This window comes from Notamacropus eugenii, chromosome 2, assembly GCF_028372415.1.
Source record: "Notamacropus eugenii isolate mMacEug1 chromosome 2, mMacEug1.pri_v2, whole genome shotgun sequence".
In the NCBI taxonomy this organism is placed as follows: Eukaryota; Metazoa; Chordata; class Mammalia; order Diprotodontia; family Macropodidae; genus Notamacropus; species Notamacropus eugenii.
Window position 1 is genome coordinate 127,748,857 of NC_092873.1, and position 25,869 is coordinate 127,774,725.

At 35.4% G+C, this 25,869-nt stretch overlaps 1 protein-coding gene across 6 annotated transcripts in view; it reads right to left on the reverse strand.

The window, feature by feature from the left end:
* The window catches only part of KHDRBS2 (KH RNA binding domain containing, signal transduction associated 2), a 926,489-nt gene extending 901,474 nt beyond the window's left edge, over positions 1 to 25,015 (reverse strand). For 5 of the 6 annotated variants that reach the window (XR_011974335.1, XR_011974338.1, XR_011974337.1 and 2 more), the window contains exon 1: positions 24,592 to 24,973. Coding sequence is in view for 1 of the 6 variants with exons in the window: in XM_072642542.1 (XP_072498643.1) it covers positions 24,592 to 24,682 (91 nt within the window). In the remaining 5 variants the exon portion in view is untranslated. Of the gene's footprint in view, positions 1 to 24,591 lie in introns of all 6 variants that reach the window. The other variant, XM_072642542.1, reaches the window with a different exon arrangement.
* Positions 25,016 to 25,869: the final 854 nt, after the last annotated feature.

The window sequence follows — 25,869 nt, forward strand, 5'->3', positions numbered from 1 at the left end:
AATCTTAAAGAAGGCTTAGAGTAATTCACATATTTTCAAATATGAAAGATTTATGCTTTTCCTAAGAATTCTTGTTTTCCTCCTCATTCCAAACCCCACAGGATCATAGGAACATAGATTTACATCTGCAACAGAGATTAGTGGTCATTCAGTCCAAACCTATCATTTTGGTGATCAGGAAACTAAGGTCCAGAGAAGGGATACAACTGGCTCAGTATTATTAAGGTTGTAAAAGCAACAGAACCAGCATAAATTTCTCTATTTCCAAAATTTTATTTTCAGAAACGAACATACTGCTGTTTCCAAAGCAAAGGATAAGACCAAAGCTGTGATTTCACAGTAGTAGGGAACCTTCAACAAGGATAATAACAAGAAAAGCATAACTTCTCTGATATTTATTAATTTTTGTACTTATTTGGAGCACTGAGAGGTTAAGTAACTTGCTCAGGGTCACAAAGCCAGCATGTATCAGAGGTGAGACTTGAACCTAGGTCTTCCTTAATACAAGAGTGGTTTTATTCATTAGGTGAAACTATCCTTCAAAGCAATTTATATTCTTCTTAAAATGCCTTGTAATAATAACATCTCACTTTTACTTTGAAGAAGTTTAAGGATATAAAAGTCAAGTGTTATTGCCTTTATTTTTTTTTTTTTTGATGAGTAAACTTAGGGTCAGAGATACAAAGTGTCACTTCTAAAGTCTCACAATGACTTAAGGACAGATTAAAATCCAAGACTTCTAAGTAAATTCTCAAAAGTAGTCCTAAATCTAAGGAATGCAGAATAGTATATCTTTAGATAGAAATATATGCATGATATATAACTTACTATCAGAACCAGAATTTTTATTTCTAAATCAATCAACTAAAAAACCACCAGCGGTTGTCTATTGCCACTAAAATATACAGTTCAAAAACTTTTGCTGGTATTTCAAGGTTAATAATAATATTTAATAATAATAAAAATGACCTGGCATTACCTGCATCTTTCCAACTTTTATTTTATATTACTTCCTTCCTATAGGAATACAGTGAGTTAGCCAGAGCTGTCCAAACTTCATTCCTTTACTCAAACTTTCCTTCTGCCTGGAATGTACCTCATTCTCCCTCTAGCCCCTGCATTCCTGCTAAACTCATAAAGCTCAATTCACATATTATCTCTCAATAAAGTACCAGTGAACACTTTGCTGATTTCATTTTCTCACTATATTCCCTTTCTTCCTCAGAAAGCACTTTCCTCTGCCCCTCCGTAATACACTTAATGGAATATTCTGTGTCATAGTTAGCTGTGCTTGTGTCTTTTCACAGTTGAATGTAAGATCCACGAGGACAGGGGTCATGGTTTATCTAAATTTTGTCTCATTTCAAATACTTATGGCAGTGATCTGCATCATAATAAATACTTCAAAAATATTTATTTAATGAATAGTCTGACATAAAAGAAAGCATATAGTTGATGACCTAGAGGTCACATAATTTTGACAATTCCAACTCTTATCTCTATTCAGATGTTTTTATAGATTTTTATTAAAACAGAAATCTAAACTATCTTAAAACTGGAATAGGTTTCTTGATGTTATTTGCCCCTGGAATGCATGCTCCTCAGCTCATATTTTGTAAAATTTCAAGAAATTTTTAATTAATTGAGTAAGCAATATTAATTTTTCAAATAAAATATGTTCTAACTTTTTGAATTCATCTTTATTTTTCAATATCTATATAATGCCTATCTATAGAGATACTTTATACACATACTTATTAGGTCAGTAGTCTCAACAATGCCTCCTCACTCTGCAAAAAGGCAGATTATAAAACCTGCAATGACTTCTGATTATGTGTGACTCTTCTCAAAGCAATTATATCATACAGTGGATAGAGTACTGGGTTGAAAGTTGGGGACACCAAATTTCAAATTTGATTTTAGACACTTATTAGCTATGTGACCTTAGGCAAATTACTTAATCTGTTTTTGCCTCAGTTTCGTCATCTGTAAAATGGGTATAATAATAGAATCTACTTCCCAGAATTGATAAGAAGATCAAATTAGCTATTTATTGAAAAGCACATGGCACAGTGCTTGGCACATAGTAAGCACTACATAAATTTTAACTATTATTATTGTTACTGTCTACATTTTCCCATAACTCATCCATGGTGAGCCAATACTCTGGAGACTTTCTTCTTGGGCTTTTGATATTACATGGATAATAGTGTATCACAATGTCTATATATCTGTTACTCCTTGCCCTCCATGAATGAATTCTGTATCTTCTTTACCATTTACAAAACTGGATAGCTTTTTGCCATGCCATGTCTACAAACAATGCTATACCTTCCCTAGTCCCACTATAAATTTCTCCTTTTCCCTTATCGAATGCTAAAATTTTGATTCTTCAGAGGTTCTCAGTCATAGTACATGATTAGAAGACTGTTGATGTTATAAAGGTGTTTCTTTTATTCTAAGGAGCAATTGATATTACAGAAATGCTAAACAGTTTCTGATATGCCCTCTAAACTATTCTCTTCTTCCTTGTTAGTGATGGATCCCATTCATGATGCATCTGTTATGTCTCTCCAAGATGATGTATCCAGGGTGATAATAAATAGCTTTCCACTGATGGATCAGGTATGAAAACTCAAAACTTCAGTTAGCTGTTTTACAAAATAATATTCACTATGTTATCCATAAATTCACCATTCCATCAGCACAATTACTAATTTTTTGTGCATGCAACTAGTAGTACTGGAAGATTGAATCAATTCAATTCTGAGAGGCCACACAGGTCAAGTGAAAAATCTGTAAGAGGGGACTTGGTGAATAAAGATTCCTTTTTGGATGGGGGCCAAAAAGCAGAAATATGTTTTCAGACATTGATATCTAGACTTGAATAGCTTGTTAATGATTGTCTAGGACTAGTCATATTTCTGTTTATTCCTCTTTCCCTTGTGTATTATTTTTTATTTTTTCATCTTAGTCAACTTTACAAATGTGTCCATAAAATGCACCTCCTTTGGCCTGAAGTGTGTGCAGATGGAAGAAGGTATGTAAGAAATTGATAGGTGTTAAGATTGTAAAGTCACATGTAGTAGATATAATAGAAGAAGGTATGATAGGTAATTCGTGCTTAGGTAATATGAAAGATTACAAATCACTGCACCTAAGAAGCCAAAACACCTAAGAAGAACTTGTAGGCTTTGATGACTTACATGATGTTCAGTGATGAGGTTGGGTAATATAAAGTAAACTTATGGTAGTATGAAAGTAGTATAAAGATGAACTTTGGGAACAGAAGGTCAGTCTCCTGAGCCAGTATTAAGTAGAAAATTTGTTATACTGGTAAACTAATTAAAGGTCAAAACCAATATTTCTTTAATACTTCTTGGTTCAGTTCTGGACTATGGCCCTGTCATTCCAGAATGAACATAGCTGAGTTCAGAAAGTCTTATCACTAAAAGGTTGGCAACCAGATGATGAATTTGTTATGTTGACAACTTATTAAAATCATCTACTAAGATTGTAATCTCGATCACTAGGGTGCCACATAAAAATGAATCACCAATGAAGACAAAGAGCTTTTTATGTAAAGCAGTAAAATTAAGAAATGCCTCTATCTGTCTCTCTATCTATCTACCATTTATCTATCTAGTTTTATGCTGATGTTGCCATGAAAGTGGTCCTGGGTTCTCAAAAGTTGTTCCAGGACAATGAAGCACTGACAGATCCATCATACAAAAGGGAAATGACTTTGAAGAAGAATCTAATTATATCTCTCATAGAAAGACCAGACTAAATGAGTTTGGAACAGATCATTAATAGAAGGTTAAAATCACAGGTAATATTTTTTTCTTGCTAGAAGAAACTACAAGAAAATTATTAAGGCATAGAAAATTACGAGGCAGATCATAGATATTGAGGTTGAAAGACCTTAGAGATGATCTAGTTCAAATGAGAAAATTAAAACTAAAAAATGTTAAGAGACTTATTAAAGGTCCCTAAACAACTGAATCTCTTACATACACACATGCATACACAGACTGTATAAACATGTGCATATATGTATATTCATGAGTATATGGAGATACATATATATTTTAATATACAAAATATATTTCAAAATGCAGCATATTCATATAACAGAGCATGCATGGATTTTCAAACAGAGGAGAGTGATATGCAGTGTGTAAGCAGTATGGGAAACATTTTGAGAATTGCTATCTTTGTTTTTCTCTCACATGTCACCAGGTAGCCTATAGATAGATAGATAGATAGATAGATAGATAGATAGATAGATAGATAGATAGATAGATAGATATAGATATAGATATATAGATATATAGATATATATAAAACTTTTTGAGTTTTAAAATACGCCTGAAGTCTTAAACTCAAACCACTACATATCACAGTTGATAAAAGATCAGTCTTGAAGTATGCCTCTGATGCATAGTGACTATTTGACCACAACTAAGTCACATAATTAGTACCTTTATCACTATGTGCCACATTGCAACTAAGTAAAAAAATCCTCTTATATGAAGAATGAAAAACATTAAATATCAACACTATGTGAGATTAAATTCTCATCTGTATCAATTGTAGAAAGTCCATGAGTAAGTTTTTTATTGATCTGGTTTTACTTGAATATATCAGAAGTCCTAGAAATATAAGTTTCATTCAACAAGAAACAATGAAATCTTAAGATTATCAACTACAAAATCACTTATACTATTCTAAGACAGGCATTCTTGATATTTGACCTGTGAAAGAATTGTAACCTAAAATTATGATTAACTTAGAGATGTTAATGTTTCACCTGATATGATACTTTAGTAAAATGTACCAAGTAGATGTAATAAACAATATTAATGAAACGCTCTGCATCACTTAGTACCTATACATAATTTAAAAGGAAGGAGGATAAAACAACCCAGCAACACAACTAAAAGTACCTAGTTTGAAAGTAGTTGAAAAATGGACTGATGAGTGTGGCATGCTCTCTCTAAAATATTGCAAGATATCTGTTTTTCGTCAGACATTTCCCAAGAGTAATGTTATTAAAGTAGGAAGTTTTCAAAAAGAAACTTGGTCGTAGGAAGACAGAAGAATGGACCGGTGTCATGAAATCAGATAAACAAACAAGCAAGCAAGCAAAACCACAAGGAACTGAAGGAAGTGGAGAAGGAAAAATTATTTAAAAATTTTTGCTGAAATTGAAGCTGTAATCATCTGCCTTCAACTTTTTCTTTCTATCTTTTTGTGAACATATTTTTTTCACTATTCCTAGATTAATAGTTGGAAATAAAAGGAAGTCCAGAAATCATCTAGTCCAGATCATTCATTTTAAAGATGAAAAACTGAGGCCCAGAGAGTCTAAATGAAGATGACATACTTATCACGTAGGATATGTGGGATTCAAACTCAAATCTTCTGACTTTAATTCATCAAACGTTCTACTGTACTATGTTTTATCCCTCTTCTTGAGCTGTGTTTATCCTGGTACAATCTCTTACATCTTATCTATACCACTCCTTCCTTTAGCCCTTTGCCTTAGTCCCTGTTCTCCGACCTCCAACTTTGCAGTTCTACTGAAAATATATAAATATATTCCCTAGGTATATTTCCAAATGTATTCTCTTACACATAACTGTATTTGAGCTTTCTTATGTACATATTCAGCACTATATCTATATCTATATATGTATGTGTATAATATATATGTACACACATGTATACATACATGTATATGCATACATATTACATACACAGACATATACACATATGTACATACATACCTATTCATGTATTTTTATGTATGGGTATAGATACCACTTCTATTGATAAGAGTAAAAATACAAATAAAAAATACATATATGCACTTATGTGTATATATGTGTATATATACACATATATGGAAAAATAAAGTTTACATATATATCATATGCATATATACATATCCATACATACAGTCATGTATGTATGTACCTTTTTTATACCTTATGACTAAGCACAAGGAAACTTAGATTTCAGAATTTGAAAAAAGTTTAGAGTCATATAGTCCAAACTCATCATATTTTTAGACATGATCCAAATTCACTTAACTTCCTCTTCGTTATTTTTAATAGGCTCAGGTATGTGTAGGTTTAGTGCTTGAGGGACTTCAGAAGTAATCAATTCCCATTCAGTCCTGAGGGCAAGGTAGAGGAGTATGAAGCACAGGGAGCTGAAGTGACTTATTTGGCCCACAGTCACACAAATTAATAAGCAGAAGAGATGGAATTTGAACGTAGATCTCACGATTTAAACTTTATTCTTCAAAGTTGACCTCTTCGAGAAGTTGAGAAAGTGCCTTTTTTGTCAGTATTATTAATACTGGAGTACACAAGCCATCAGATTCACTGAACAAGAGACTTAATTTGGTGAATGTAGTTTCTTAAGAATGAACATTTGATAATATAAAATGTGCTATATATTCTAAATACAGCTCAACTTATTTAAATTCAAGGTTCATTTTTATGAAACAGTAAATCATTTTCTAAAAAAAAAGTTGCTTAACATTAAAAAATTTTCAGGCTTTGCCAATTGACATTCAAAATATCTATCTCAGAAATGAAAATTAGTATTCTCACTTCAAGCCTACATATGTTACAGGAAAATGCAGAAATCTAGAATTTCTAAATCAGATAAATTAGCCAACTATTTTCACTTACAAGTGATCCTCTTATTTTCATAAGTAGGGATCATTTAAACAATGGACAAAACTCTTAAAGAAAACTGAAGTTTTACTTGAGTACTGTTCTTAAAGAAGAAATTTTAAAATGCAGCAGGAAAATTTGAAAACTTTGGTCGAGAAAAGGTCTATAGAAATAAAAAAAAATTGTCTCATAAAATCATTTCTTTGGAGCACTTCCCTCTCTCATCAAATGTATTAATAAATGTAAGGAATAACTTCATTTGAGATAGCAGTAACTTTGACTCCAGAAGATCTTTCCAAAAATGAAAACATAGACTGAAGAAAGAAAGGGCCTTGGTCAGAGGCACAGCTTGTTTTTTTCATTCATTTTACCAAATTAATTGAGTGCAACCTTGGAAAGAAGAGAGAGCCTGTCCTCAAAAGGGAAGACAGGAACATAAGATTTAGCTCTTTTTTTCATAATTCCAAAGGGAATTGCTAACCAGAAAATAATTAATTTTCCCAAATTATATGAAGAAAGGGAAATGTGTGGTATAGTATAATTAAGAGAGTGCCAGATTTGGAGAGAGGATGGTATCAAAAGGCCTCGCAGTTAGGTTCACAGTAAAGTTGATGGCATTTGAAATCAGAGGATCCGGACTGAAAATTTCAGTTCCATCTTTTAGTACCTGTGTCACTTTTGGACAGTCAGTGTATTTCTCGAGACACCATTTTCCACAATCATATAATTAGGGGGGCTGAATTAGATGACATCTAAGGTCCCGTCCAACACAAAAATTATGTTCTATTGATCCTATAAACAGAAAAGGGAAATTGAGTGAAGTGGGCTGAGAGGAAAAATGGAAAAAGAGTTAACTAAGGATCATCACTTTCAAATGCTTTTGGCTTAACCAACCTGAAAATCTATGAATGTTGCAAGACTAAAACTAGGAACCTTGTGAATAATTCACACAGATTTTCTGTTACTTTCTTTCTCAATTAGGAACACCTTCTATTCACCTTTTCAAGGCAGACATTCACTTTCTAGCGGCAAATGAAATGTTAAACCGTGGCAATGGGTCTTTTGAAACCAAAAGAAAAGACTGTCACTCCCAAACTACCAGCAATTTCCTTTTGAATATAAACATACTATTTCAGGTAATTCATTTAGCTTTTTCTAAAGGCACCTTGTATAACCTTGCAAGTGGAGATTTGTAATGTGGCAGGCTGTTATCAGACAGCTAACATATTCTGCCTCAGCTCGATCTAAAACAACATTATTCTGAGGGTCTATGCATTTAGAAACCCTATTGGGAAAGGCCTCTTAAGATCAGTTTCATGTCCACTTATCCACTTCCCCCTTTCAATTTTCTCAGGAGGATAAGGCAGGAATAGCGTTATTTACTTTCTGGAAAGAAAGTCATCTCTCACTTCCTTCAAACACACATACATACACACACACATACACACACACACACGCACACACATGCAGCAGCACACACATAGATTCACACCTCGGAATAATCATCATGTTTCCCAGATACCTCATCTGTTTTAGTCTTGATTTCACTAAAATGAGAGCGAAGTAAAATAAACTGGATAATTGGATATGCCATCTTTTTCTAATTTCACTGAGCAGAGTCTCATTAAATTTGTGCATAATCTTGATTATATATCTTTTTCTAATAATAATTTCAATCCAGCAGTGGAGGGAAAGACTGCCTTACTTAAACAATTCATCAGAAGGTCTTTGAAAATTATTATAAATTTATATGAACTGATGCAGAATTATGATTGTAGAACCTGACTCTATATATATATATATATATATATATAGTGGTTAAGACAATGTAAATGGAAAAATAATAGTAAAATGATTGAAAGTAAATGCTTCAAAAGTCATAATACTTGAAATTGCTCCCAAATAAGAGGGAAGAGAAGACATCTCCGCAACATTTTATTTTGTGCATAATACACTAGGAACACTGCATATGATGTCAGGTTTTTTCAATATTTTGATTACTTTTGATGAATCACTCTTTTTGGCCTCTATTTAATTCTTTATTATAGAACAAGACAGAAAGCAACAGACAGACAGAGATACATTGGAAATTATAGGTGATATAAAACTGAAATATAGAAATAAAATATATTTTTAAAAGTTACAGTGGCAGAAAAACTGAACGTCTCTACCTTAATGTAATGAAGATGTCTCTTTGAAAAAACAATGAATCTAGCTGAAAGTAAAGACACAAGACTCCCATTGATAGAGATATGAAGAGCTATTCACTTAAGGCCAGAAGTAGATTAAGGAATCGGACCTCCAGCAGCAGAAAAGAGAATTGGTTGTTATTCAGAGAGAACAATCCTTGGCTATCAAAATTGTGCTACAGACAAAAGACTGAGAACTCATTTGAGCCAGTCACTTCTCAGAGATGAACCCTAGGGGAAGGTGCATGAAGATTTTATGAAAATAAAAAGGAATTTTGGGACATGCAGTAACACATGTACTGTGTTGAGCACATATTTCCTACATGGGGTTCTCACTACTATTGTATTCTAAGTTTGTACTCACTCTTCTCATGAATGCTAAAAAGTGTTTGTGAGAGAACACAAACCAGGCTAATAGGTGGGAATATTTAGTAGGTACTCTTATTATGTCTTGTTTTAGTAGACACATTTGTTAAGTACTGCTACGGCGAAGGAGAGGCCTTGTGATGTATCCACCCTTTGTGAAGTACGACGCATTGTGAATCTTTAGATCGTGGCCACCCTTTGGGACCAAATTACCAAGTGTGAATTTAAGTATAATTTGGGAATGTAACCCAGAGAAGGGTATTACAGGTACATGAAGTCTTTCTACAGAACCTGACAAAATTTGTGTTTCTGTAGCAAAATCATCAAGAATTCTGGGTCATGTTCATGCTATGATTGGGCATCAGAGCACAAAGAATTGTCAGATCAAAAAATTTAGAAAGTTGGAGGTATCTTTGGAGTATAATGAATTCTCTCCTCCAGTGGAAAGGGTACAATATAAACTGGAAAACCACTTTTAGCCTTCTACAAGTATTGCCTGTTGCCATATAATCATCATTAGTAGATAAAATGGCCTCAAAAAATAAATTTATTCTTTAGACTCTCCTGCAATGGCAAATGAATTGTATGATAAAATTCTGAACAAATTCTATTATTATACACATGAAATATGATAAATCACTGTAAAAATGCTTTGTATGGGGGAGGTATGAATGTATGTGGATGCATAGAGTGGGAAAGAAAGAGGACCTATAGGATCTAATAGTAAAAATGGAATTTATGTTTCCCTCTCATAAAGTAGTGAAAGATATAATTTGATAGCTTATAGTTTGTGCTAATGCTTAAAAAGATAAATATTTATTAAATGCTTTCTATGTGTCATACACTGGTCTGTGCCCTAGGAATGAAGATACAAAGATAAGACAGTGTCTTATTCAAGAATCTTATAATCTATTAAGAGGATACATTGTTAGATATATAAATTTAGGGTATGCACAAAGAAAGTAAAAAAGTGACTTTGAAGGAAGAGACACAATAGAAACAAGTGTAATGAGGAAAGTCTTCTTGTATGAAGGGAGTTAGGATTACATGGGGCAGAGGTGAGGACGGAAGGAATTTCAAGCATGACTATGCAAAATCAGGGTGGTAGAAGCAAGAAGGTTATGTACAGAGAAAAAGAAACATTTCAGCTCAACTTAAATATAAAGTAAATTGGAAATACTAATGTGTAAGTAGACGATAATGTGCAATCCCACTATAATCAGTCCATGAAAGACTTTGGATAATCCCTGAAGGAGTGACATGATCAGATCTGCATTTTGGGAAAAATGAGTTTAAGATGAATAATGGATTAAAAAAGAGAGATACCAGACAGATGGAGAACAATTGAAAAGCACTGCAATAATCTAGGTGAGATTAAGGAGAGTTTGTCCTAGGATCATCATAGTGTGAGTTGAGAGAAGGGAAAGGATGAGGGAGATGTTGTAGATTTAGTATCAACAAGATTGACAAATGATTGAATATGAGGAGAGGAATGAAGGAGTAGACAAAAGTATGATTCTATGGTTATCCTAGGAGAATAGGAGAATTTTATGGTATCTTCTATGGAATTAGGACAATTAGAAGGAAAAAAATAATAAATTCTACTTTGCATATGTTGAATTTGAACTAACGGTAGAACTTCCAGGCAAATAATGTCCATAAACTAGTTGAGGATATGGAATTTGAGCTGAAGAAATAGAAAAAGACTAGTTACATGGTTCTGGGAATTGTCTGTAACATAGATAATAGCTGAATTATGTGACAATTCTCAGATATTTCACAACCCTAATAATTGTTCTTGCTGAACATCATATTATCCCTTCTGTATTAGTAAGCACCCCAACAGGAAAGCCTGCTACTACAGGTTCTTAGATCTGCATTCATAAAAGGAAAGGCAACTTTTGAGGGGTTAACAATCACTTCAATCAAGGCCATGCATCATTCATTATTTAAGCACATATATCATTCACCTAGTTCAGGAGAGTAAGCACCCTGAACTTCAATGAAAATACAGAGAAATCAAAGATCAACAGACATGGCTTCCTCGGCCTGACCATCAACAGACAAGTCCAACTGTCTGACTATAGTTACCAGAGAAGGAAGCACCAACATCTGGGTTTTCAAAGTCTGGGGGCTCCTTAGCAGCTTCCTAGAGTCCTCATCTGGCCAAACAAAAACCTCCAGTCAGTAAGCCTCAAAGTAAAACCTCATCCTCAGAGTATTTATACACTTTTCAGAGCTATAGGGCATAACTTTCTGACCCAGTGCCTCAATAGAAAAAAGAAAAGGTCCTTGGGATGCTCCTACAAAACAGCTCCCCTAATCAAGCTCCCTCAATGGGAAAGCACATCAATGGATGGGAAATATCTTTTTAAATCACATTATTCAATAAGAGGTCCTTTCAGTGAAACAAAATCAGCAAAAGATCCTAATTTTATTGCCATCACATTCCACCCTTCCAAGACACTTGGCCTTACAATCTAAATGGCCATGGATCCTGGAACAAAAAGACATTAATATTTCTTAAGGAAATGCAACATAATTCACATTTGCAGAATACATATCAACTTATTACCAGGGTGACCAAATGGCTTTAAACAAACTCAAAGGTATATGTAGAAGATAATATCATTCTTTGAGGAAAGAGCAACCAACTCCTCCTTTCTCAGTCCCAAGCAATGTGGCAGCCAATAACTAAATGAAGAATAATAATATCAGAAGACTGAAGTATCCTCTAGCAATTCTCTAGTCTACTCCTCGTCATCCAGGAAAGACTGGATAAAACAATTCCAGACATGTTTTTGCCTTTTTGGTGTCTCCTTCCCTTTCTGGAAGGGAAGAGAGGAGGTACAGTGGGTAAATATGTGATTTTATTCATTTGAGGAATATATTATAGAAACTCCTTCCATAGATGTGAATGAGGCACTGGTGTCAAGTTTATATCCTTCATGAATTAATTGTTGCCTTAACTTTTCTTAATATATGTAATATATTTAATGTATTTCAGAGGCAGGATCTGACCACAGATTGATTCAAAATTTGCCCTTAATCCACCTCTGCCTTTCTAAGGACTCTAAATCTTCTTAGTAATATTCCAGGATCTTATAATCTTAACTCAAGAAATTGTTCAATCTATCCAATTTAGATATCTCACATGGTCATTGAGGGTTCTACTTTCTACTGTTCCAAAAACAAAAAAGAAATTAAAAGGCCATGAAAATTACACATTCAAATCCCATATGATGCATTAGTTTTCATATGAAGTTCAGACTTACAGGCTATATCTACAATCTCCCAAGACAGTTTTCTTGCCAGATTTCAGCATCAGTCATCTCTAGATGAGTAGGGAATCTTCTTTTCCCTTATTAGTGTTAACATGATTGGTACATGTTCACTTGCAAGTATGATAGAAGTTTGACACTTGCACTTTAGGGATAAGTGAAAAGTTGCCAGTCACTTACATCCTCAGGCAACTTCAGAAACATCACAACACGGTTCTGTATTGAGACACTACAGACAACAAATACAGCTGTGAAGATAGAGATAGGTTATTCTTCAGATGCAGATGTAGTGCTAGAGTCAATTAGCTGGATATCAACAGTTGAGACTATTTTTGTTCTGGGTAGCCTTATCAATTCTGTCTCTGAAAAGCCTCTTTTTCTTGTTGAACAGATGCAAAAACAACTGTAAAACCACATGGTTCACTATTGGTAATTATGTGATTAGAATGGTCTCAAAAGAAAAAAAGTTAAAGTCACTACCTCTTACTAGTTTGCTAGTTTGCTACATAGAGTTATTAGGTTGTTCAGAAAAAGAAAGTGCAGAATGGAACATCAAGTAATTTTGTTACTAATTTGTCAAATAAATACCAGGAATACCTGTATCCAAATAGAACTAAAGTTAATTAACATTTGATTTTCAATGTATTTCTTTATACTTATATAATCACACACATACACACACACACATATATACAAACACACACATACTACATATATACTTAAGTATATATGTGTCCACATAGATATACATATATCTATCTCTATTTACAGAGAGAGATAGATATATGCAGACACACACATGTGCACACACACACACGCACACACACACACATATCTTTACTTTTCCTGAAAGAAACAAGCATTTCTTAAAAAAATAAAAAAAATAAAAAACTTTTCCAAGAAGTTGTTTGTTATGCAATCATTTTTCATTCATTGAAATGTTTTTGTTTTGTTAATGATTGATACATTCATAATAAAGAAAATAAAAATTAATTTTAAAAATCCCACTAGCTATCTCTAATGAAATGAAATAATTGTTTATTTCCATTAACTGTTTAAAGTTGGTAACTGATAGTTCATGCTTGTTTGCTTCAGCAATGACCAATCCCTGTAGGAAGGTTAGTGCTAATGATGAGTACTTGAATTGATTTGTATACAAACAGCATAACCACAAGTATACTGCTCTAAGTACTTTGTGCACCTGGATAGTCCACCAACAACCATTCTGAAAGCAGAATTCTGCCTGAGATTGTAGGTTGAGTAAATGCATATCCCCAAGTGGAAAACAAACAAAAAACAAATATTCTAGTTCACACTTTCTAAGTCTTTCATTGTAAGTATTCAGAACTGGACAGGCCTTTTCCACTGCCCCCAAATATAACAGGTCAAGAGAAAGAGCAATTGTGTTTCTTCCTCCTAATTATAAATTTCATACTACCCCTGTATCCAAGTAACTTGTCTGCTTTGATCTTCATGCCATCTGACATCACCAAGTCCATTATCCTTGTTTTATTCACATACTATCTTCCAGTTAAGTCCCTATTTCACAATCTTCTGATTCTCCACAAGTCCTGCCATTCAGCTTGAGGATTTTACCATACCCTTGATATCCCTTCAGAAAACTCACCTTCTAATTCATCAGCTCCCATGACTTATATTTTGACTCCACATGCTCCACCCACATGGTTGGTCACTGCTTAGATCCTACAATCCCATGTTACTATGCTTTTGCCATGTTCTTAAACTTCAAAATTGTCTATTAAAACAAACTCCTAAAACTTACGTCCATACTTTCTATCTGTACATCGCTATATACTTTGGTATCCTCTTACAAAACTCACCTCCCAGTTCATCAGCTCCACTTACTTACATCTACTTTGGCCACCCATATTCATGGTTACAGCTTAGGCTAATATCACACATTACTGGGCTAGTGCCATAATACTTAATCTCACCATAACTTTGTTTCCTTATGACATTCCCCCTTCTTCCAATAGCCTCAATTTTTGCCTCAGTTTTCTCTACTTACAGTTTTGATTCTATAGTTAGCAAATTCAACTGAACTTTGTCCTCTACTTTTAAATACCTTCCCACTTGTCTTATTGCTAGTCACATCATTCCAAACTCCAAAACAGGTTGTGCGTTCTTCACTCGTATTCTTTTTCTGTCAAATGCTGCTGGGGAAATCCATAACCATGACAACTGGGTTAACTCGAAATTAATGTTACCTAATCTCAACTGGACCCTCATTGGTGCATGCAAACTGTTCGTTCTTCCCTGATTGATTCTTTACCATATGTCTCACAGTAACTGCTTTAAACCTTCTCTTCTCTCTTCAACCCCTGCACTACCTGCTTCCCTGTCTCTCTTAGCTGACAGTCTCATCTTCTATTGTGCTGAGAAAATAGAGATATCTGTGATTAATTCTAACTTCTTCCTTACTTCACCCCTCAAAACTTAGAGCATCATTTTATATTTTCTCTGATGTTGTTCAGATCTTTGAAAAGACACAGCCTTTTTCCTTTCCTAGGCCAACTCCTTTACTACTAAAACTCTTAAAACCACCCTATGTTTTATCTTATTGGAGCTTAACCCTTCATTCATCCCCTTCTATTTTTCTTATCTCCATTTATTCCAAGTTCATTGGCCATTGTTCCTTCTGTTTCCTATGGACACAGGTCTTCCTCATCATGGGGAGTAACTAGATATGACATTGCCTTTTCCTAAAGCAATATTCTATATCTCTTCCTCCATTCACAACAAAACTCCTGGAGTTGTCTTTGATTGTAGAATCCATTTCATATCTTACAACTCGAATTTCAATCCTTTTTAAAATAGCTTTCAACACTACCACTACACTGAAACTATTCTTTTCAAATTCTTCAATGTGCAACTAGATATAAAGTAACTATAAAAGGGAGAAAAATATAGTTCTGTTGGATTTTGAGGTGATTCTATAAAAAATAAAAATTTAAAGTTGCCCTCATTACGCCAAAATTTAAAAAAAAAATTGTGCTTTTTTACCTACTAAATGCAATGCCCTTTATATCTCTACTTATTCTTTAATTCTCCTTTATTTTTGATACTAGTAAGCACCTAACCCCCCCTTCTACAGAATATGCCATCTCCTTTTGACTTCTATTATGGTATAAAATTGTTTTTTTCTCCTACCTAAATGACCTCTCTTCATCAGTATACTTGGATGTATCATTTTAGAACATCCACATAATAAACATGAGTTCTTTTCAGGGTTTCATTTTGTGCCCTCTGCTCTTCTCTCTATGTATTGTCAGTAATCTCATTGGCTCCCATGAGGTCAAATATAATTTATATGAAGATGATAATATATAGAGAATATATAGAATACATCTATATATCTAGCACTGATCTTCCTCTTACTTTCAAGTCTTGCATCAACAATTACTGACTGGCCATCTCCAACCATATGTCCCACTTTGAGTCTCAAATTCAACATACTCAAAATGGAACTCATTGTTTTCCCTTCTAAACCCACTATTCCTCTACATTTCTCCTTTTCTTTTGAGGTAGTTATCATCAGTTGCCTTTCAAAATGGAACTCATAATATCCCACAAACTCACTCATTCTCTAAACTTTCCATTTCTGTTGAGGTGGTAATTATCTATCATTCAGCTATACATCTGCAAAGTCATCACTGAATCCACTGTCCCTCACCTCTTATATCCACTGAATTGCTAAGTTATGCTACCTTCAGCATCTTTTGATTCCATCTTCTTTTTTCTGACTCACAAACCCTCATTACTTCTGCCTATATTAATGCAAGTCTTCTCTGTTTCCCCTGATTATCATTTCTCCCTTAGTTCTCCCTTAACTGAACATTCTCTTAGTTGTTAAATCACTGTTCTTAAGGCACTGGTCTAATCATATTATTGCATATCTCAAAAAAAACTTCAATGGTTCCATCTTAGCTCGAGGATGAAAATGCAAACTCTTCTACCTAGTATTTACAAGCCTTTACAGTATGGCCCTTATTTACCTTTCCATACTTATATGAGGTTACTCTCTATTCATTCTATGTTCCAGAAAAACTGACATTATCTTTTCCTCAAACTTGACATTCCATTTTTCTTTGTCTTCACATAGGACACTAAATATGTCTGAATGTACTACCATCAAATTATCACAAAAAAACTCTTACATTCTTAGAACCTCAGCTTTCTTGTTAGTTTCAACTCAAAGCATTCTGATTCCTCTCAGAGGTTAATTCTGTCTCTCTCTGTCCCTGTCTGTCTTCTTCTGTCTCTGTCTCTGTCTCTTCCCTCCTTATATTGTTTTTATGTTGTCTCTGTGTCCACATTATAGAAGTCAAGTTCTTGATGTCAGGGACTCTTTCATTTTTATCTTTATATCCCTTGCTCACAAAGGTTACTTCTAGTTTTCCTTTATTCTCAAAAAGCACAATGACATAAGGGAGGTAACACCATGACATGCAAGCGAATTGGATTTAAGAGGGGGAGGGTTGTGCAAAGTCACCAACCTCACTTTCCCCTTGGGATCCTGCTGGGTCTGGTGGCCAAATATGGATTAGGATGACTGGAAATGGCCTGGATGCAGTGGGGGACCTTGGCCTTTTTAGCTAAGGTCTTGAAAAGGTCTTAGTTTGAGTGAGGCAGCACCTATTCAGTGATTAACACTTAATAAGAGATGAGGCAAGAATGGCCTCTTTTAAAAAAATAGTTCTGGGAGGGGAAGATCCTTAAGCTTTCTGGTCAAAACAGAAACAATTGCTATTTACATTCATTTAGAGCCAATCTGGACTCAAACAATGACCAAGTAGGGTTTGACTTGCAATTTACAGTTGGGCAATGGAAGAGAAATCAGAGGGATTTGAGGTTAAGGCTGGTCTTTAAAAGAAAAAATATAACAAAATAAATTCTCAAAGATTAAAATTTACATTGCCTTTGGGCAGAGCACAGGTAAGGTTGTGATACCCTATGGAGAGAGAAAGAGAAAGACAGAGAAGGAGCGAAAGACAAAGAGAGAGAGAGAAAGAGAGAGAGAGAGGGAGAGAGAGAGAGAGAGAGAGAGAGAGAGAGAGAGAGAGAGAGAGAGAGACAGAGAGAGAGAGACAGAGAGAGACAGAGAGAGACAGAGAGAGACAGAGACAGAGACAGAGAGACAGAGAGACAGAGACAGAGACAGAGAGAGACAGAGAGAGAGACAGAGAGAGAGAGAGAGAGGTGGGGGGGAGGGAGGGAGACAGAGACAGAGACAGAGAGAAACAGAGAGAGACAGAGAGAGAATGACAAAGAGAAGGAATGAAGGGATGTTCAAAGTCACCAGCCTCAATGACCAAGATGCAGTGGGGGACCTTGGTCTTTTCAAGCTAAGGTCTTAAAACAGGTCTCAGTTTGACTGAGGACCTTTATATCCTTATCTCTTGGACAATGCCTTGAACATAGAAGACACTAACTCAATGTCCTCTTGTTTGTTTTTTAATTTAATTGCTCTGCTTTCTGCCTTGAAAACAAAAGAGCTTCCACTACTAACTTCTCAGCGTCTAGGAGTATTGAAGGGCACCTATCATTAACAATGAAGAATTTACTGTAAAATTCAACTCTTGCTTCTGATTTAACATTGCTACAGAAATTAGATTACTCTCAGTATTGCCTTTATCTCTTCCTACTTCCAGTCTAGTTACTCCTAATTTCCAAAAAAATCCCCATTACTGACAACACTTATTTTACCCTACCAAAAAATACTAACTTTGGAATGGATCTTTGGAATACAATCCTTATGCTATAAATTCCCCAAAAGTTTTGAAAATGTCCAATTAGACATTTGGCTGCCCCTAAACTACCACTTAATATATGTCACTTCATCTATAATATAACTAATATTTTGCATGTAATTCTTGAACTTCCAAACCCACCAAGACTTCTGCTCTTTCCTACATCCCTTCACTGTTGCCCTGCTGTTCTCAATATTAAAACTTCTAAATATCAGAGTAAAGTCCTATCTGCCACTCAAGTCAAGCATTGTGTTAGAATACCTGACAATAATTCCTGCCTTATAACCGAAGTATATTTTCTATTTCCAGCTTGCCTGGATTGAAATTTTTTTGAGGACAGGGATTATGTCATTTCTCATATTACACCTTATAACTCACTATCTCTCAGAACTCCATTTGTTCCAAGATTTTGAATTGTGAAATTTCACGTTCCAATAAGACATAAAGTGATGTGGCAGAAATAATATTAAATTTGTAGTCAGATGACCTAGATTCGTATCCTAAATTTGTTGCTTCTTTTTTGTGTTACCTCAGGAACTTTTCCTGGTCTCAGTTTCTCCATATGAAAAATTAAGTAGTTGAATTAGATGGTGTACCATCCACCTTCCAAATCTAAAGCTACAATTCTCTGATCCATGACCTCTGATTTCTTTACTATTCCCACTAATTTACACTAAACATACACTTCATCTTCATTTTATTTTCAGTCACTTTACATACACTTCTAACACAGAATAAACAACTTACTACCACATTCTGCATAAATACTGAAACATTTTATTCTCCCCTGAGACCCCCAAACCTCTACTTCCTAATATGCAAAGCCTATAACTTACTTCACTAAGAAGATTGAGGCCATTCAAAATGTGCTCTGTCAGCTCCCCTCAGCTCTCTCTCTATCTCTCTCTTTCTCTTTTTTATCAGTCAATGTTTAGTTTGTCAGCATTCATTGCACCCATTTCTTCACCACTAACTTTTTGTTATTTACATGCCTCTGTTTTTTCTGTGCTCCAACAAAATATGATTACACCCAAACATATCCTGTGTTTTCTTGGCCTGTTGCCTTTGCTTATGCTTTTCCTAGTGCCTTGAATGGTTTCCCTTGATTGCCTCTCTTTCTCTTTTGGATTCCAAAGCATTCATAAGATTTTAATACTAGAGAGGAACTTAGCAGCTACTCCAACTCTGCATTTTATAGATAAGAAAACTGAATCAAAAGAAGACTAAATGCCTTGGCCAAGATCATATAGTTAGCAAATATCATGATCAAGAATAAAGCTCTGCAACTTTTGCTCCAATCCAGCAAACTTTCCATTGCGCAATACAGATTCAAATGTCCCCTCAATGAAACAGTCCCTCATATTCCCTGTTACTAATAATCTTTCTCCTCATATTTCATAGAGACTTTGTTCTGTCCTTCTCTAATACACTTTTATTTCCAAAATACTTTTAATTTAACCCATGTTATATTTATATATATATGGATAGGTTTATGTTGTCTTTTTTTTTTCCTTATTGGTCCATAAGCTCAATGAGATAAGAGTGATAACTTATTTAAGTGTCATAATTCTTCCAGAACTTAGTACAATATGTTACCATCATTCAGTTTTTATTGTGATTATTAGATTGACTTTTAATTTTTATTTTCCACTTTAAAGAATACCTGAATCTTTATATGTCCAGCATCTAGCAGTCTTAACATTTACTAATTTGAAATATAGCTCCTCCTTGTCTATTTTTATTTTTTTGTTATCAATATAATTGTCTGGCCTTTGTAAATGTACAATATTCCTACCTGCAGAGCCCAGTCACTGCCACTGTTCACTGTTACACACCTATAAAGTGTCAAACTTGTCTCCTACCTTCATATCCAGCATTCATTCCATTACACCATATTGTGAGGGAATTTTCTGTCCCTATAGATCTCATCATTTTTACCACTCATTTCATATGCCAAATTCTCATCTTCAACAAAATTCAACAACTAGGTGGTAGGCGTTAAATGTCACACACTTGTAAGGTACTATTAAAACTAAGACTAAAATAACATGGATTTTGTCACCAAGAAGCTTACATGTAATAAAGGCATATAATGTGTGCACAGATAAGAAAATACAAAGAATTACAAAATTATTTCAAGGAGAGAACATTAACAACTTTGGCATCAAGAAAAGACTCATCAAGGAGGTGGCACCAGAATGTGTCATGAAGAAAACCAGTGATTTCAAGAAGTAAAGATGAAAAGGAAGTGCATTCTAGATAAAAGGAATCATTTGTGCTGAGCACCATATCATTTATGCCCATGCACACAAGGATTTGCAATTTCTTTTGCACAGGACTTCTTTGATCTATTTATAGTCTCAGAGAACTCTCTGAGACTTTGAGAAGATGTGACTTATCTTTGATTACACAAATGGTAAGTGTCAAATGTGGGACTTGAACACAGGTCTTCTTAATTCCAAGTCCATTACTCTATCAACTAAACCTTTGTACATTTCCTTCGTACAAACCTTCGTACAATATGGTTATCTCTCTTTCTATACCTGGTGAAATTCCTCACTGAGATAACAAGTGGATAGTCACTGTTTCACTAACACCCTTGTGAAAATGTGAGGAAGACTCCTAGCAAATTGAGAGGATTCTTTATGGTCAAATTTTGGGAGGCCGTGGGTAAGAGTTGCATAGCATAGGTAGATATGGATGTTTTGTTTTTTACATCATTAGATGGAAATTACAAATCAATGAAATTTTAGATCCAATAGAGTCTTTGAGTATATTCCAGTCTTTACAACTAGACAACAAACACCTTAAGGGAAAGAAGTATGTTATATCTCCTTTCTTCAGTACCTTGGCAAGGTGCTGCTTTGCTCATAGAAGTCATAAACAACATCTAGTGCTGATAGCATACACAATTCATTTCAACTCCTTTCAATAAACATTGACTAATATGCTAAATCTGGAGATTCAAAGACCAAAGCAGAACAGGGAAGAAGCTAATATTCTATTGAAATATACACTCAGTCAAACTGAAAAAAAAAATCTATTTTACCCTTGACTTTTAAGAGTGTGTCCAAAAATATTATAAATATATACATATATGTATACATACATATATAACATATATATCATATATATCCTAGTCTATTAAAATCACACACATTCTTCAAGATCCAGCTCTCAGGTTACAGCTAGCTATTCTATTTCAATATTCATATAGCAATTAGTATTTCTTGCATTTATTTTTTTTGTCAAGACCTGTAATTTCATAAGTATATGAAACTTTCCCAGATAAGGAAATTGAAGAATCTTAACAAACAAACAAAGTCAGTATTTGAGTAAGGCCAATTGGAGAGATGCTGTATTGTCATTTTGCTATCCTCTCAAAATTATCTTCTAAAACAATGGATAAATAATCCACATATACCAACAAGAAGTTTTTTAAGTCAAATGAGAATACTGTAATCCATCATTTCTCTAAAGAAAATAAATAAAAAACCATTAAATTTTTCACAACAAACTATATAAAATCAGTTCTGTATATTGACAAAATTTATGGAATTCTTAGGTCCCTCCAATAGTTTCCTGAGAATTCTCTCTGGTGTCAATATCCCAAGTAATATGAGGAAAATAATAGCAATTTTAAGTTCAAGGATTAGCTTAACCGTATTAAATAAGAACAGCCATTATTTGGCCATAGATTGCCATTACACAATCATAAACTATATGAAACAACTACCTGAGAATGCTAGTTAGTTTCTATTACAAACTTTAAGCAATCATCTTCCCCTGTCCCCCCCACAGGGACCTGGATCCAGGGAAAGCATTGTGAGAAAAAAAATCTTCTGTATCATTTTTATTGCTCTCACTGTTATGTCTGCCAGCAAGACAATGAAATAAACACTGAAGCTTGCTTTCCTGCTCACTGAAAATTTTTGTCAGTGCTTTTTTTCAATGAGAAGATAGAATTATTTTATGTGCACCACTTTTACTAGTAACTTTGTCACAATCCTGAATTAAAACTCTTCTGAAGAGGATTGAAACCATCTTCAAAATATTTGGTAGATGGTGTTGTATATAGGATTATATGAGGTATATAGTGTGAAGTCTACATTAACATTCCCTACAGATGCCAAAGATAGCTCACTTTAGTCCTTTGTAATATCCATTTACATTCGTCCCTAGGTAAACTCAGAGTATACCACAAAGTTATTCATTCATTTTACATATATGTATATGTAAATGTAAATGTATGTCATATACATCGACAGAAAGTTGAGAAACCCAAAAGAAATCATATTCTACCCATTTCCTCTACAATATGAATTCAAATCGAGCCTCACTCTTTTGTTTCTTTCTGTAGGTAATTTTCCCCAATGCTTCCCCCCCCCCCTCCTCTTTTAGAAAAGCAGTGGATGCCTCCCCCTGCTGGAAAAATATTAAATTACATGCTGAAATAGTCTGTGTCCTCAATAGAAGATTCCTAATAAAGTACACCAAGTATTTTGATTGTCTTACCAGGCACAGTAGAGCTATCAGCTATCTTTAGTGTTTCTCTTACAAACTGTCAAACTCAATTGATTTTTTAAACTATTTATTAATCATAAAATCCATTGTTCCAAAGAGAACTGTTAATTAGTATACCAGATTAAAACTGAATTTATAAACTAAAGACAACAATAACAACAAATGGACAAAACAGGGACAGATAAGCCAATTCTATATTTCAAAGTGTACTCCTTTTCAGGGGTATGATTATGAGTTTTTTCATGACTTTATTTGCTGTCTTGAAAAAAATTTAAATTTCTTTAATTGTACTTTCTCATACTCTTAAATATGTTTTTCTTATTTGTTCCTGATTTTTTTTTTAAGGAGAGGAAAAGTGGACAAAAATAACTGACTTTTCAACTTTCATTTGTTCAATCTTGCATTCAGTACCCAGCACTGTGGAAATTATGAATGCAGTCTTCCCTCTCCCAAATTCTCACAGATTAAGTTCTTCAGATAATTACTTAAATCACGAATACTGTTGCAAAACTGTCTGTAGCTATTTTCTTATATAACTAAAGAATAAAGAAGGGAAATAGTTGCATTTTTTACTTTTGAAAGCACAAGTATTAATAAAACTTTCATCTATGTGTTTATAAAGTAAATAAGTGCATTGAAAACCAGTCTTAATTGTGTATGAAATAGTAGCATGCATATTTTTTCTATATGAACTATCCATACAAACAATATAAGCATATTTTCATGTTTCATTAAAATACCCAACTTTTGACTTATTTTAGCATACACTAGCCCACAGCAACCCAAGCTACATAACTGCATTCTGGCTAATTTGATAATGAGGAAATTAATAATTGATGAGCACTCCTCCCCACTGTAGTTTCTTTAAAAAAAAATGTATTGATCTCTGCTAGTCTTAATTGCTGTTTTTATTTTAAAGTTGTAGTTGAAGAGCATTATTTGAACCTGCATTTATCCATTTCTTTAATCCTAACAATATACAAGAGCCTTCCTTAAGGAAGAGTCCTCGTGCATCCCTAGGAATGTAATGTCTTTTACGTTAGAGGTTCACAAAAGAAAACACATACTTTGTAAAACAGCTGTTCAATTGGCGAAAGCGTGTCTGGGTACATCTTGCCCAGCGCCTAATCATCACCCTTGAAATAGATTTACCAGCCATCCCATCTTATGCTTCCCCACATGTAAATACATACATACGGGTGGTCTCATCTGACTTACTTAGTAACATGACTTAGATAGGCTATGGTAAAGACTGTCTGATTGGCTTAAATGGCATCAGATCCCTTCCAAAATGCTGCGGAAGCGCTAGTCGGTAGCGACAAGGTTCGTTAAGGATCAGGCGTGGAATCCTACTGGGAACATAAATGACTTCCCAACTGATCATCCATCTATCTCCCTCATTCCCCAAGTGTCTTGTTGTGCAGACCGCCTTTCCACTTTCAGCTTCTTTTTCTGACAATCCTTGAACCCTTATCAGAATCCTCCTTACCCATTCTCCTGACAGGTCACAATCTCGGTAGCTTTTCTCTCATGGGCTGATTCTCAATTTAAAATGCAAACGCAGAGGAAGAAGAAGAGGGCGGGGAAACATCTGCAGACTCCCAAGCCCTGACTCTTATCTTCCTAGGATGCTAGGTAAGCCAGAGCTTGGGCGGCTAGGAGGAGACAGGTCTGCTTCCCCAACTTCACTTCCCTAACACACTAGCCAGGCACGAGCCGGCCAGTCAGTCGATATCTACCCATCACGCGCCAGACCAGTCTTACCTACCTTCTGCCAGGAGGCGCGTTGCATGCACGAAGGATGGATCCAAGCTATCTTTCTCTGCCATCAGCTCAGGCAGATATTTCTCCTGTTCCATAGCGGGCACTCCGGCGCGGCGGTCAGCGCGCAAAAGCTAAAAAGGCGCTGCTCAAATGGCAGTGGCGCCTGATGCCTCTCCCCTCCTCCTTCTCCCTTTCCTCCTCCTCCTCGTCCTCCCTCTCCGCCGCCGCCTCCTCCACGGCAGCTGCCGCCGCTACTGCCACCGCAGCCGCCTCCTAGCCTTTGGCGCGGAGCTCTCACTGACCCATGCAGCTGTGGGGCTGGCTGTGCACTACCTTCTCCCGCCGCCGCCACCGCCGCCGCCACCGCCGCCGCCGCCGCTGCCCCGCGCAGACACAGACCCCTCTAGCTCTCCCCTCGCTCTCTTTCTGAGCTCAGTCTAATTGCAGCGGCCTTAACTAGAGAGGCGGGAGGAAGGGGTCCCCCCACCCCACCTCTTCGGACTGCTCATTGGCCACCGCGCCCGGGGAGGCGGAGAACCCAAAGAAGGTTCTGGTGTCGCGATTGGGCTGATAGCTTAGTCTGACCGCCTGACGGGCAGACCAGAGCAGGAGCTGGCGGCGGAGGGAGTCCAGCAGTGCAGAGCAAAAGCAGCCTTCATACGACCACGACCTGCCCTGCCTACTGAGCTTGAGCATTTGTATTAGGAGAGTTCTGGGTATCGTCCGGTGTTGGCAGAAAAGATTCTGGCCCTACCTAGATAGGATATAGGGACCAAAATCCGGACAGGGGGAAAAAAAGAGGTTTAGTGATGAAAAGTGGAAAAGGTCGGGATGGAGTATGCACTACGGCTAGAGTAAGTCTCTCAAGGGCTGATTCTACTTCATCAGCGTCTCTAAGAGCACAAGTGTCTTCTATAGTAAATGCCTTTCTGAACCGTGAAATAATTAAAATACAGGAGTGTCTCTACCCCCCAAACACACACACATAATCTCAAAGACTAAAGACATAAGGACATTGGCTTGAGAAAGGCATTATTTAGATAACGCAGGAACTTCACTGAAGAAAAAAAAAGATAAATCACCTCCAATGATTTAAGGGTATTAATATGTGACAATCCTCTAGAGTATAGTAAATAGAGCAGAGTTTTGGTTTCTTTTTTTTTTCTTTCCTGCCCGACTTCACTTAATCTAGAAGCTAAATTCAAGTACTTAGCTAAACAGTTCAGGAAGAAATTCAAAAAGAAAATCAGGAAAGGGACACTGAACCAGGTAGTTCTTATGC